The sequence below is a fragment of the Erinaceus europaeus genome, chromosome 12, assembly GCF_950295315.1.
Source record: "Erinaceus europaeus chromosome 12, mEriEur2.1, whole genome shotgun sequence".
NCBI lineage: Eukaryota > Metazoa > Chordata > Mammalia > Eulipotyphla > Erinaceidae > Erinaceus > Erinaceus europaeus.
The window spans coordinates 96,385,015-96,398,008 of NC_080173.1; the positions used below are offsets into that span (position 1 = coordinate 96,385,015).

The 12,994-nt window shown below is 55.8% G+C and overlaps 1 protein-coding gene across 11 annotated transcripts in view; it reads left to right on the forward strand.

The window, feature by feature from the left end:
* The first annotated feature begins 621 nt into the window (after positions 1-621).
* The window catches only part of CACNA2D2 (calcium voltage-gated channel auxiliary subunit alpha2delta 2), a 168,417-nt gene continuing 156,044 nt past the window's right edge, over positions 622-12,994 (forward strand). For all 11 annotated transcript variants that reach the window (XM_060204606.1, XM_060204604.1, XM_060204605.1 and 8 more), the window contains exon 1: positions 622-846. In XM_060204606.1, the coding sequence (XP_060060589.1) occupies positions 668-846 (179 nt within the window). In that variant the 5' untranslated portion in view covers positions 622-667. The remainder of the gene's footprint in view (positions 847-12,994) is intronic.

Consider the following 12,994-nt stretch of genomic DNA (forward strand, 5'->3'; position numbering starts at 1 on the left):
TTGCTGGCAGGACCGAAGTCCACCTGGAGACTCTCGGAGGTAGCAGGAGGCAGCGAGGGTGTGGGCTCCGCTGTCCTCTTCTGTCACTCCTCCATCAGACCCGTGACGCCAGGCCTGAGCCTGTTGAAGGTCGAGCCCCCCGAGGGGTCACGTCTGGGCCCCAGGAGCTGAGGGCCTGCGCGCAGCCGAGGCCCGGGGAGGCCGGGGAGCACGGAGGGCACCAGCGGGAGCCGAGTCGGGGGCGCAGCACGCGCGCCAGGCTCAGCTGGGCGGCGCGGGGACGAGGGGCGCGGGCACGGGGGCGCGCGGCCGAGGCGGGGGCGCGCGGCCGAGGCGGGGCGGGCCGGCGGGGGCGGGGGCGGGGGCGGGGGCGGGGGAGCGCGCGGGAGGCGGGAGGCGGGAGGCGGGGGGCGGGGGGCGGGGGGCAGCGCGAGGGCGGCGCCGCAGGTTGGCCGCCGCCGCTATTTGAGCGGCGTCCCGGGCCGGGCGCTCAGAGCGCTTGCAGCCGGCGCGGCGGAGAGTCCCCGCGCTCAGCCCGCAGAGGCGCCGCGGCCCGCGCCCCAGGCCCCGCGCGCAGGAGCCCAGAGGCCGGGTCGCCGCCGCGCCCCCCCGCCCCGCCGCCGCCGTCCCCCCTCCCTCCCCGCGGCGCCGCGTCTTGAATGGAAACATGGCGGTGCCGGCTCGGACCTGCGGCGCCTCTCGGCTCGGCCCGGCGCCCGGCGCGCTGCCCCGGCCCGGACCCCCGCGCCCCCTGCTGCTGCTGCTGCTGCTGCTGCTGCTGCTGCCGCCGCCGCCGCTGCTCGCCGCCCGCGGCGCCGCCGCCTACAGCTTCCCCCAGCAGCTCACGTGAGTGGCCCCTGCCCCGCGGGACCCCCGCGCGCTGCGCACCCTCCCCGGGTGGCCCCCGACCGGACCCCGCGCCCCGGGGTGGCCGCCCCGCTCCCAGCTCTGCCCGCGGCGCCGCCAAACTTCCCCGCGGGGCCCTTTCCCCCCCTCCTCGAACCCCCACACGGGGCAAGCAGCACCTCCAGCCTCGGCTGGGCTGGGCTGGGCTGGGCCGGGGGTCCGAGAGTGCCCACCGGTGCCCCCGCCGCTGTCCCGGTGAGACGGAGCCGGGCCTGGGCGGGGGGGGGGGGGACGGCCGATGCCCCCTGCCCCGCGGAGTTGGAGCCAGGCATCGTCAGCTTCCGAGCAGGGGTGGGGGCGCATCCACACCTGTCTCCAGCGGCCTTTTCCTCTGGGGGGAGGCGTCGATGCAGAGGCTGTGAACACCTTCCGGATGTGGCCATGGCCACAGACAGGGTCAGTGTCCCCTGTACTGCCCCCCACCCTCACTGCACCTGAGGGAGGGTCCCCCGCAGAGCCCATTGGGCGGGTATAGGGGCTGGGGTGGGAGCAGAAGGTGAGTGACTGGGAGGACCCGCGCCGGGCCCCAGTGCTTGTGCCAACGCTGCTGATGGGATAACAGCATCTCCTGGCCCTCCTGGCCCTCCCGGCCTCTGCTGCTTCTCCTTCTCAACCCCCCTCTCTCTCCAGAGCTGGGCAACTCGGGGATCCTCCTTTAGGTGATCTTGACCAGACATGTCTGGGATGGGAGTGAACACTTGGTGCATGTGGCCGCTAATTGGGACAGATGTTATTTCTGTGAGCATCACGTCCCAGCTTTCTGTGAGCGTCCAGACACCCCTTGTCCCAGTGGCTTTGCAGTTCCCTTTGACCAGAGCTGAGGAGCCACCTGTCCCTGGACTCCCCAAACAGTCGCCAGGCCTGGAGCTTGGAAAATGAGTAGTTGGCAGCAGAGGGCAAGGGTCTGGCCTCAGGCAACTGCGTCATTACATCCTGCCGAGGGTAGGAGCCCCTTGGTTGGGCTTCAAAATCTTTAGACTCCAGCTCGCAGGTTCTCCCAGATGAGGGGAAAACAAACTCGGTAAAGGCACTGCTCTGAGTCTCCGTCTTGTCATCAGGCTGTGCTCAGGCGGATGATCAGTTGGCAAATTACAGGTGCCTCACAGACGTGTCCTCTGTCAACCGGCTGGATTCGAGTGTGTGTGTGTGTGTGTGTGTGTGTGTGTGTGTGTTGGGAGAATCCTAGGCAAGTTCAAGGTTTGTAGACCTGCTATCATCTTTCATTTGCTGTGGTGAAATAGACTTAAACGATGATGTTTAAAAAGAACAGAAGCATTTTTTTAAAAAAATTCTTTTTTCTTGAAAGCCAAGCCACGTTTTCTTTTTTATCCTCCCTCACCCCCTCCGGCCGCTTCATAGCTCCTTGAGTGAAGGTTTGAGTTGACATCTCTTTTCACCTGTCCCCTCCTTGCTCCCTCCCCTTGCAGCCTGTGGTGGGTCAGACAGCTGCTGGGCCCGGGAAGGCCAGTGAGATCCTGACCCAAATGGACACCTGTCCCTCTGTCCCTGGTCAGAGGACGGTGGCAACAGCACATTTTCAGCTGGACGCTCCTCTCTTGTCGATATAGTTGGAGCTAATTTGAGGGTTTCAGACATGTCTTGAGAACCATAATTAGAGAATGAGAGTGGGGGTGGGACAGGAGCTGCACAGCTCTGAGGGTCCAAGAGGAGGTGACTAATGGTGCGACACACGCATGGCATGCAGGGTTTGCTGTGACAGCCAGCGCCCTTCAGCCGCCCTGGTCCTGGTTGGTCCGCAGACGCAGATGATCCTTGGATCCATTGATCCTTGGAATGAGGAGGGGAGGGAGCTGGGTGACCATGGCTACTTGGACTTGGGGCTTCAGTTGAACCAATGTGAAAAGCTGGGGCAACTGCTCCAGGGCCGCTCGAGGTGGGGGCGGCCTCCCTGAACTCTCCCGAGTCCCTGTGGCCAGACTAGGACACAGGTGGTTTTCAGAGGCGGGAATGGGCTCCTCAGTGTTGTGGCCCTGTAGTGACAACCCCTCAGTGGATCCGGTCCTTGACCAGAAAGTCATTTCCTTGTTGGTGTCTGGCTGTGCACTGGGGCCCAGCCGTTGGGTTTTACCAGGTGTGGCTCAGGGGTTCATGGCCTTTATTTCTGAAATGCAGCACATTCGTTGCTGTGGCTCCTGTCCACCAGGTGATGTGGGCCAAGGCTGCTGCCCGGTGGGCTAGGGCAGGGGGAGCTCACCCCACCTGGGCATGAATCATCGCCAAACAAGGAGACGGTCCATGTGTGCTAGCCCTTGTGTGCGCATGTGTGTCTGCACATGCCTGGGGATGTAGGGGCATCACACCCCCTCCCTCTACACACTGCCTCCTCCTGTGCTCACTTAGCTCACCGGCCTGGCCCTCAGGCCCAGCTGGCTGAGGGGCAGCCCCACCGCTCTGCTTTTCTTTGTGTCTTTGCTTCCCCCAGTCCTGTCAATCTCCTCCCCTCTCCCCTGCCCCCTTCTTTGAGTCTGTCATCTTTTCAGCCCCCACCGCTTCATTGCCCATGTCTCTCTGTGCCCAACCTGCCCTGCCCACCTCTTTGTCATCACTCTGTCCTCTGTCCCCTGTTCTCAGGCATTCCTGATTTCTCCATCTCCTGTTGTGTGGGTTTGGGGCTGGGTGCTGGATGGAGTGCCCAGCTAGCAGCACCCTCTTAGCCCCACTCTGCCCAAGTGGCAATGCTGGGCAGTGTGCACCCAGCCTCGGGGAGGGGGTAAGATGGGGAGCAGGAGAAGCCTGAGAGGTTCAGCCTCCCCCCCCCCCCCCCCCCCCCGCTGCAGATTAATGACAGCTGGAGTACGTGCTCCTTTTCCTGAGTGCCCGTGACGGGGCATGCGTCAGTCTAGCTCTGGTTAATGGTGGGTGACGTGTGTCTGTCTGGGGCTCTGAGCCCACGGCTTCACTTCCCCATGGCTCACCCTATTAGAGGTTGGCGATGGTGCACATCTGGGTCCCCCCTCTCCCCAACGACCTGCCGCAGCTTTGGCAAGAGGGAGGGGTGAGGCCTGGCGGCCTCCTGGCGCACAGAGCTGCCAGGTGCTCACAGCCATGCTTATGCTGAGGGTTTGGGAGGGAACCTTGGCTGCTGACACTCCTAGACCCACCTCTGTGGGGGCTCTCCCTGTGGTCAGCTGTGCCAGGTTAACCCTGAGAATGAGGAACCCATTTGAAGATGAGTCCCTCGTAGCCTAGGGGTGAGTCTCACTCATATTCCTGGTCACACTGGTGTCCCCCAGGAAAGACTGACTCAGGAGTGGAGTGGGCACCCCTGCACTCTCTACGGGTGCTGCCAGCCTCAGGTGTGCACGAGTGGACGCTGCCAGTGCTGGGTGGGGAGTGCCTTGGGCTCATACTGGTTGGGCTCAGTGCTAAATTCTCTTCAGTAGGATGACTGTGCCTCAGTTTCCCCAATGGAGATAGTGGAATCAGCATCTGGTGGCTGGTGGCAAACATCACTGGACTGTCAGCCCCCACCTGCTGGTTCTTTTATGTCGCTCCCGTGGGCGGAGCCCCGCCCTGTCACTCTGCTTTGCTCAGGCTGATCCACATGCTTTTCTTGAAGGGCTGGGTCCCTCCTGTCGAGTGTGTCTCAGATGACACTTTCAGAGACCTCTGGGCTGTATCATCGACAACTCAGGTGTGCCCACCTACAGGGGACATCAGCTTCTGGAGGGCAGGTGCTGGGTCACCTGCTGCCCTCACCCCTTGAGACACAGGTTAAGGGTGGACAGGGAGGTTGCTAGGTTCATGCGGAGCCCAGACCGGATCTTTTATCCACATGACCTCTTTGACCTCAGAACATAGTTTCCTGCCCATTCCACAGATAAAGAGGCTAAGTCCTAGAAAGACAAAAAGACCTCCCTAGAGCCCCTAAAGTGCTAGCAGCAAGACTGAGAGGGCTTTTAGCTGTCCTGCCATGGCACTGAGCACGTCTGGTCAGATGGCCCAGGAATTTGGGGGTGGAGTCTTTAGGGGCTGGGAAGAAAGCATAATGGTTACACAAAAGACATCCTTGCCTGAGGCTCCAAGGAGGTCCCAGGCTCAGTCCAGGGCTCCACCATATGCCAGGGCTGAGTGGTACTCTTGATTTCTGCCCCTCTGTATCTTTTTCTATCTCTTTCATTAAAATAAAATAAATTAAATACTAAAAGAAAAAGGAAAAGCTTGGGGTCATTGGAAGAAAATGAAGAGGCCAAGGGTGTGTGAGGTTCTACCCCTTGGTCATCTAGGTCACAGCCCACTCTGTCTTCCATGCCCAGAGGCTGCCTTGCCAGCTGTGGTGCCCAGAACCCCAGCCCCAGCCCCAGCCCCAACCCCCCCCTCATGCTCGCAGGCAGTAATGGCCCCTCACCCCCCCCTCCCACCCCCATGCCCAGACACTTGCCTGCTCTGATGGACCAGCCCTGTGAGTTGACAGGAGGCAGGAGGAACTCCCTCGTGAGCTGCTGAGACACCCCCTCTCTCCAGAGCCCAGCATGGGTGTGGGGGTGTTCCCGGAAACCTGAACTGGGATCCTTTCGTCTCTGCACTTTTACCCAGTCTGGTGGGACTCGACAGGACCTTGTGGTTTGGTTTCTCAAGTGATCTGGACAGGGAGAACCTGGGGGCCTGGCGAGCCATTCAAGGAGCCGCTGGAGGTGTGAAGCAGGCAGGTGCGTATTGTCTGTGATGGCAGTGGTCCCTTTTTGTCTCTTTCCTCTTCCAGCACACTCCTCTCCTGCTGCTGCCCTTAAAGGCTTCCCAATTGGAGATCTGCCTCAGGAACTGGTGACCAATCACTTTAAAATCTTTTTTTTAAAACTTTTTAATTTTATTTGTTTATTTTTGGATAGAGACAGAGAAATTAGAGAGGGAGAGAGAGAGAGAGAGAGAGAGAGGCTGAGACCTGCAGCCCTGCTTCACTAATCATGAAGTTTTCCCCCTACAGGTGGGGACCAAGGGCTTGAACCTGGATCCTTGTGCACTGTAGTGTGTATGCTCAACCAGGTGTGCCACCACTTGGCCCTGTGACCAATCACTTTAAACAAATGAGCACAGAGCTTCACTCCTGGGGAGAGAATTCGGGTCTTGGGTTCTCCACAGGCGGGGTGAGGGGCCTTCTGCCTTTTGGCTACATCCCTCGAGCCAGCTTCTCTTCTTGTCAGGTTGGATTTTTTTTTTCCCTGGTGCCTACTGTCTAAACAAGAAGCTACAGAATCAATATTCGTATTCCCAGAGGGAGGTGTATGTGTGGTTTTCTCTCCTTCCCTTCCCCTGGCCTCCCCTGTCCTGTGGAACCTGAAGAGCTTCATGAGCCGCCTGTGGCTAAGAAGAAAGGAGTTGGCAGGTGACCACAGGATTCAGGTGCCCCTGGGGGCTTGGAAGCCCCCCACAGGGATCTCTCAGGGCCATTCTGAAGGAGTCCAGGATGCTGTCATTCGCAAGCTGAGTCTGACTTTGGGGGCAGGACATGGGGGCAAGACTCAGCCCACCATGGAGAGCCAGGGTTGCTGTTCTCCGCCTGGTCTGCTCAGGAAACACAGTCTGTCTCCCATGTGAGTGCGTCAGCCTCTGCCAACTGCTGGTGCTGGGGACGGGGCATGTGGAGTGCAGGGCTAAGGAAGAGACCTGTAGAGCTGAGAGACAACTGTGCTTACCACCTTACCACTGACACCTGCTAACCTGGAGAGCTGAGGTTAGCTGGGGGTGGGAGGGCATCTTTTTTGTCTGTTGGAGGCTATTTAGTTTATTTATTTAAAAAAATTTAATTATTTTTACTTATTGGATAGAGACAGCCAGAAGTCGAGAGGGAAGGGGAGATAGAGAGGGAAAGAGACAGAGAGACACCTGCAGCCCTGCTTCACCATCCACAAAGCTTTCCCTCTGCAGGTAGGGACTGGAGGCTTGAACCTGGGTCTTTGCACACTATAACTTGTGCGCTCAACCAGGTGCACCACCACCCAGCCCCTATTTATTTATTTATTTTTGCCAGGGCTTTACTACTCTGGACTAACTTTTTCAGAAGGTTGGGGAGAGACACCATAGCACTGAAGCTTCCTTCAAATGGGCAGGAGGCCAAGCTCAAACTTGGGTTGTGCTTATAATAAGCAAAGCCCTGTTGGGTTTATTTTATTGTTTTTTGTTTTGTTTTGTTTTGTTTTGTTTTACCTGAACACTGCTCAGCTCTGGCTGCTGGGGATTGAATCTATGACTTCAGAGCCTCAAGCATGAAAGTCTTTTGCAGAACTACTATGCTGTTTCCCCCACCTTGGAGGAAATCTTCAGGAAGGGGACCTGAAGGTTCCCAGTTGGACTGTCACGATCATGGGGGACCTTTGTCTAGAAGTAGTTGTATCCTGACCTTCTCAGCTGGGTAACCTGCATGGTGGTGACCTTGGGCTAGGCTCCTCTTGCCCTGGGCCTCGGTTTACTCTCTTCCAGAGTCCTGACATTCTAGTGCCCTAAAAAGACAGGAAGAGGGTGACCCGGGAGGTGGTGTAGTGGATAAAGCATTGTATTCTCAAGCATGAGGTCCTGCGTTCAATCCCCGGCAGCACATGTACTAGAGTGATGTCTGGTTCTTTCTCTCTTTTCTCATATCTTTCTCATTAATAAATAAATAAATAAAATCTTAAAAAAAAAAAAAAGAAGACAGGAAGAGGGGCTTCTGCTCCTCGCCACACTCTGCTCCAACCAGTGGGGCGAGGCAACCCCCAGGACAGTCGCACTCACCCCTGCAGTGAGAGGAGCCTGGCCTCTGGCCATGCCTTGGGTGTCTTGTAGCTGCTTCTCAGACTGACCCACTTTGAGCTCTGATCTGCCTAATTGTTTAGCAGGGAGGGAAGGGCATGTGAAGTCTTTCCTGTTCATCATTAGTTATCTTTCTCCTTCTTAGAAGTGATTCCCCTTGGGCCAGCAAAATAGCTCCTTTAGCTGTGCACTGTTTTGCCATATGCACATGACCCAGGCAGCCCGGCCCTGATAGTCAGAAGGAAGTTTTCATTCTCTCTGTCTCTGTCTCTCTTTCTCTCTCTTTTTTATCTTTCCTTCTTTGTTTCTATCTAAATAATAATAATGAAAAGAAGAAGAAACAGTTCTCTCTAAACGAAGGAAAAAGGAGTGGGTGAGAAGAGGAAGCTTCCTTCTCAGCTTTTCTCCCCAGCTCTGGGCCCCTTTTGGCTACCACCATCAGCCCCCCTCCCCATGCACACATCCATGCCCCCATGCCCTGCAGCCTTGCTGCTGTGTCTTTTTAAATGGGCTTCTCTTGGGGCACACGGGCATCTGCCATACTGCTCACCAGCTGTGTGTCCTTGGGAACTTTCCCAGCCTCTCTGGGTGTTAGAGACTCAACTGTTAAGTTGATTCTCTTGGGGCCAGGCAGTGCGCACCTGGTAGAGCATATGTGTTACAATGCTGAAGAACCTGGGTTCAAGCCACCGGCCGCTACCTGCAGGGAAAAAGCTTCATGAGCAGTGAAGCAGTTCTGCAGGTGAATATCTCTCTGTTTCTCTCCTTCTCTCTCTCTTTCTCCATATGTTTATATCTGATTCGCTTGATGAAGGGCTGTGAAAGATCCTGAGGAATGGCCCTTGTCCCTGGAAATGCATGATAAGGCCATGCGGCTCCTGAGGCATCTCTGAAGGTTCTCTGCACAGCTGTGCCAGGTGCTAGTCCCACTGTGCACGGCCAGGCCCTACAGGCATCTGAGACTTAGTTACGGTGTCTAGGTCTTTCTCCTGGTGCTCAGTCCTCGGCCTTGGCCTGCTAGTTTTTGCGTGAAGTAGCTACCTGTATGTGTGAACCTGTATTCACTGCACATCTGTGTGGTACACGGAGATTGAAGTGTTGTGCATGTATGCACCATGAATGTGAATGTGTGCTTGTGTGTGCAGGCAGATGTGTGCTTTATCTGTCTGCACTCAGTACATGCTTCTAGTGCCTACCTCCTGCACCTGCCTTTGAGGTTGATGCCAGGCCTCGGCTGGGTAAACACTGGCAGTGAGAAATAAAGCTGCCTGGTTGTTAGGACTGGTGTTTTGCAAACTTTTATGTCAGGAACAGTCTGAATTAAGTCTGAGCTGGAAAGTTTGATCATCTACCAACTGGCTCGCTGACAGTCTGCAAAGGAAACACACAAGAGGCTGCGTCCTTGTAATTCAAATTTTTGCAAATTGAATGGTATTTTAGATGACGATGACGGAGGACTTGGGGCTCAGAGGAGCTGATGTGAAGTGAAGCATCTTTGCAGACAGTCCTTCTCATGAATCCGAGGGTGGGACAGACACAGGCAGAGGAGAAACCCTGACTGTGTGACCTTGGACTGGCAGTTTCCCCTCTCTGAGTGGGTACTTCACATTTGCACACTGAAAGGCACAAGACTGGCAACCTTTGGGGCATCTGCTATTAGCTTGAGGTTGCCACCCCAGTGAATTCAGGACATTTATGCAGACACCCCTGCATACACCCTTGTCCTTGCACAACTGGGGGCATAAGATCTTCAATATGGGGGGCCGGGCGGTGGCACACCTGATTGAGCAGACATGCTACAATGCTCAGCGACCCGGGTTCAAGCCCCCGCCCCCCCAGTTCCCATCCGCAGGAGCGGGAACCACTTTGCAAGTGGTGAAGCAGGGCTGCAGGTGTCTCACTCCCTCTCTGGCTCTCCCTTCCCTGTTAACTTCTGACTGTCTCTATCCAATCAATAAATAAAAACAATAAACAAATGTGGGGCCTTGCATAAGCTGAGGTCCAGCATGACGCGGACCATGGGGGGGGGGGAATCCCTGGATGCCTGGGAGGAACAGGCCTTCCATCAGTCTCCTCAGGGGCTTTTTGCCTCTATGGGTTGAGCAGGAAGGAACCTGCTTAACAGGTCCCAGTCCCCCTATGAGTCTCCCTCCTACAGGAACCCACCTCCCCCCTGTGTGCTAGCTGGCAGTTTTGCTTCCTCATTCTCCAAACTACCTTGACCACTTACCCAAAGTTACTGGGAAGACCCTCACCATTTCCTTATCGCCTGCTGTCTTGACCATATAAGGAATCCCATAACATTCCTGACCATATAAGGCTAGGCCATAGCTGCCCTGTTCTTCCCCTTACCCCAACCTATAAAAACTCTTGCTTACCATACCATAAAGGCACTGTTCATAGGCAAATAGTGTCCTAGGGTGATCCTTGGCTTCATCTCTTGTTATGATCCGCTGCCCTTGATTTGACCTCTTTGCCCCCCTCCTTTGGTGCGCAAGAGTGGGTCAGCCGAGAGAAGCAGGCTCCTTGCCAGGGCCCCGCCATCTGGCGCCCAAACAGGGACCTTTCTTCAGAGAACACGCAGCAGACAAGAGGTGGTTTCTGGTGAGTACCCCTCAACCCCACAGCCCTCTATCAGGGGTGCCGCAGATCTCTCTCTCTCTCTGTCTCTCTTTCTCTCTCTCTGAGGTAAGGGAACTGTCGCGAGGGATGTGATACGAGACGTGATAATTGAGGATCTCTGGCCAGGGCACTCCCTGGCGTGATTCAAAGGTCGTGTCCCCTCGATCTGTCCCCAACCACCTATACGGGTGGCGGACCCGATTCTCACCTCTCCTCTTAAATTAGGCTTGCGTCTAGGAACTGTACGTTGGGCAGCCCCAAAGCGCGTCTTTTTCTGCCTATCATGGGCAATCCTCCCACAAGCCAACGGAACCCCCAGCATACTCACCCATATTGCCCTTGATTTGACCTCTTCGGCCCCCTCCTTTGGTGCACAATAGAGTGGGTCAGCCGACTTGGTCGGATTGACAAGCCGGGGTCCTCATTAGGACCCCGACACAAAAAATGTTTTTTTTTAAAAGAACCTCAGTATGAAAAGATAGCTCATCTGTGAGGGAGTCTGCTTTCTGTGCACAGAATCTGGGTTCTAGCCCAGCACTGAGGGACGCTTCTGTTCTGTCCCCCACCCCCAGTCAGAATAAAGCGGTAAGGCCCTAGCAGTGACACAAAAAAGGAAAGAAAAGGAAAGGAAAGAAGACGAAGCAGCAGCAGCTTTAACTTGGGGCTGGGAACATAACTCAGTGGTAAATACATATTTAGCCTGTGTGAGACCCCAGCCCTACAAGCCCACAGCCACAGCTCTGTCCCCAGCAGAAAAGCAACAAAAGCTTCCATTTGGGGGGTAGGGGAGGCTGAGCGCATGCTTCATATGTACAAGGTCCAGGATTTTGACCTAGGATCCACCCCTCAAAAAGAACACTTTGATTTAATAATCCATGTGTGTTCCTCTGTTTGAGGCTCCGCCAGCCACGTTTCCTCATCTCAAGGATGAGTTTTCATCTGCTGGTGTATGACACCAAGGCCATGTGGGTACCCCATGCTCAGTGCTGGCCACTAGGGCTGCTGTGTGGGTCTTTACCTGACGGGTTCTGACCCGTTCATGAAACTCCCCCTGGTGCTATGAATGGTGCTCCCGGGCGTCGGCAGCTTGAACCCGGGTCCTCATGTGTAGTATAGTGTGTGCGCTGTTGGCTGAGCTGTCTCCCAGCCCTGCAACAGGTCTTTTTCAATAAAATCGTGCCTAGCATTTGAGATCTTTGGCAACCTGCAAAGAACAAGGTGTCTGTAGAGGTGGCGCCCAGCTCTTGGTGTGTTTCTGGGGCCAAGCCGGGTGCCTCTGTGCTGCTCTGGAGTGAGGCTTCTGGGTGCTCCAGAAGGGCAGCTTTGTCTCTGGGTGAGTGTGAACAGTGTGTTCCCTGGAGGTGCAGAGTCCCCCGCCCCCTGCTCTGCTGCATTTCCAGCTTGATGTGGCATTTTAGCCTTGATGACTCTCCCCCCAGCTCTTGGCAGCCATGTTCTGCTCTGCTCCTGGCACCACCTGAAATGCTGCCTTTGAAGCCTTAAAGGTCAGGCCACCAGTTCCAGCAAACACAAAACAACCCACCTCAGCCCCACACCCAGCTTCATTTATTAGAAAAGGAAAACGGGGCCAGGAGGTAGCACACTGGGTTAAGTGCACATAGTGTGAAGCGCAGGGACCTGCACAAGAAGCCCAGTGCGAGCCCCCGAATCCCCACCTGCAGGGGGTCATTTTGCAAGCGGTGAAGCAGGTCTGTAGGTGTCTGTCTTTCTCTCCCCCTCTCTGTCTTCCCCTCCTCTCTCCATTTCTCTCTGTCCTATCCAACAACAGCAGTAGCAACAACACCAACAACAATGGAAAAAATATGGCCGCCAGGAGCAGCGGATTCGTGGTACAGGCACCGAGTCCCAATGATAACTCTGGAAGCAAAAAAAAAAAAAGAGAAACAATGTGGTGACCCAAGCTCCTTCACTGAGGGTGTACACAAGTGGGCATTTCTCCTTTGTCCTATGAACAGAGGCGGAGGTGGGCACGGTGAGGACCCGGGAGTCTGTCCCTCCTGTGCTAGGCCCCAGGCATTCCCACTGCACTGTCTCCCACTGAAGGTTAGCTGTGACCTGGCACCCCAGAATCCTGCTGTGGACAGAGACCCGCTTCTCAGCCTGACACATGAGGCTCTGTGCTGGCCTCCGTCACTGGCTTGTGAGCAGACAAGCTCCGGTCAAGCTGAGCTATATGCAGGCCCGACAAGGAGCTCTGGCTTCTGTGCCCTCTGTCGTGGGTCACTGTGTCCCTTGGCCAGGCTGGCCTGCTCAGTGCTGGGTCAGGGAACTTCCCAGCCAGTGCTCGCCTGTGGCTCCCTACACTGTGTGGCCTGTCCTACACTTCCGTACTCTTTGCCCAGCTCTGTGTCCTGTTTACAGGGCCCTTCAAAGGTAGGCAATGAGCCAGCCTCTGCAAGCTGAGATTCTTTTAAAAATATTTATTTATTAATGATAGGAAAAAGGAGGAGGAGAAAACAGACAAAAACAGAGCATGACTCTGGCGAACACCATGCCAGAGATTGAACTCAAGACCTCATGCTTGAGAGCCCAGGACTTTATCCACTGCACCACTCCCTGGGCCACTCAGCAGTTTATTTGATGCAAAGAGAAGAGACCACTCCTGCATGCACCTTGACAACATCAGAGTAATGATTGTTTTCATTGTGACCAGACCATTTCTTCTCTGACAGGAGCCCAGAGGTGGATGAGTGTAGGT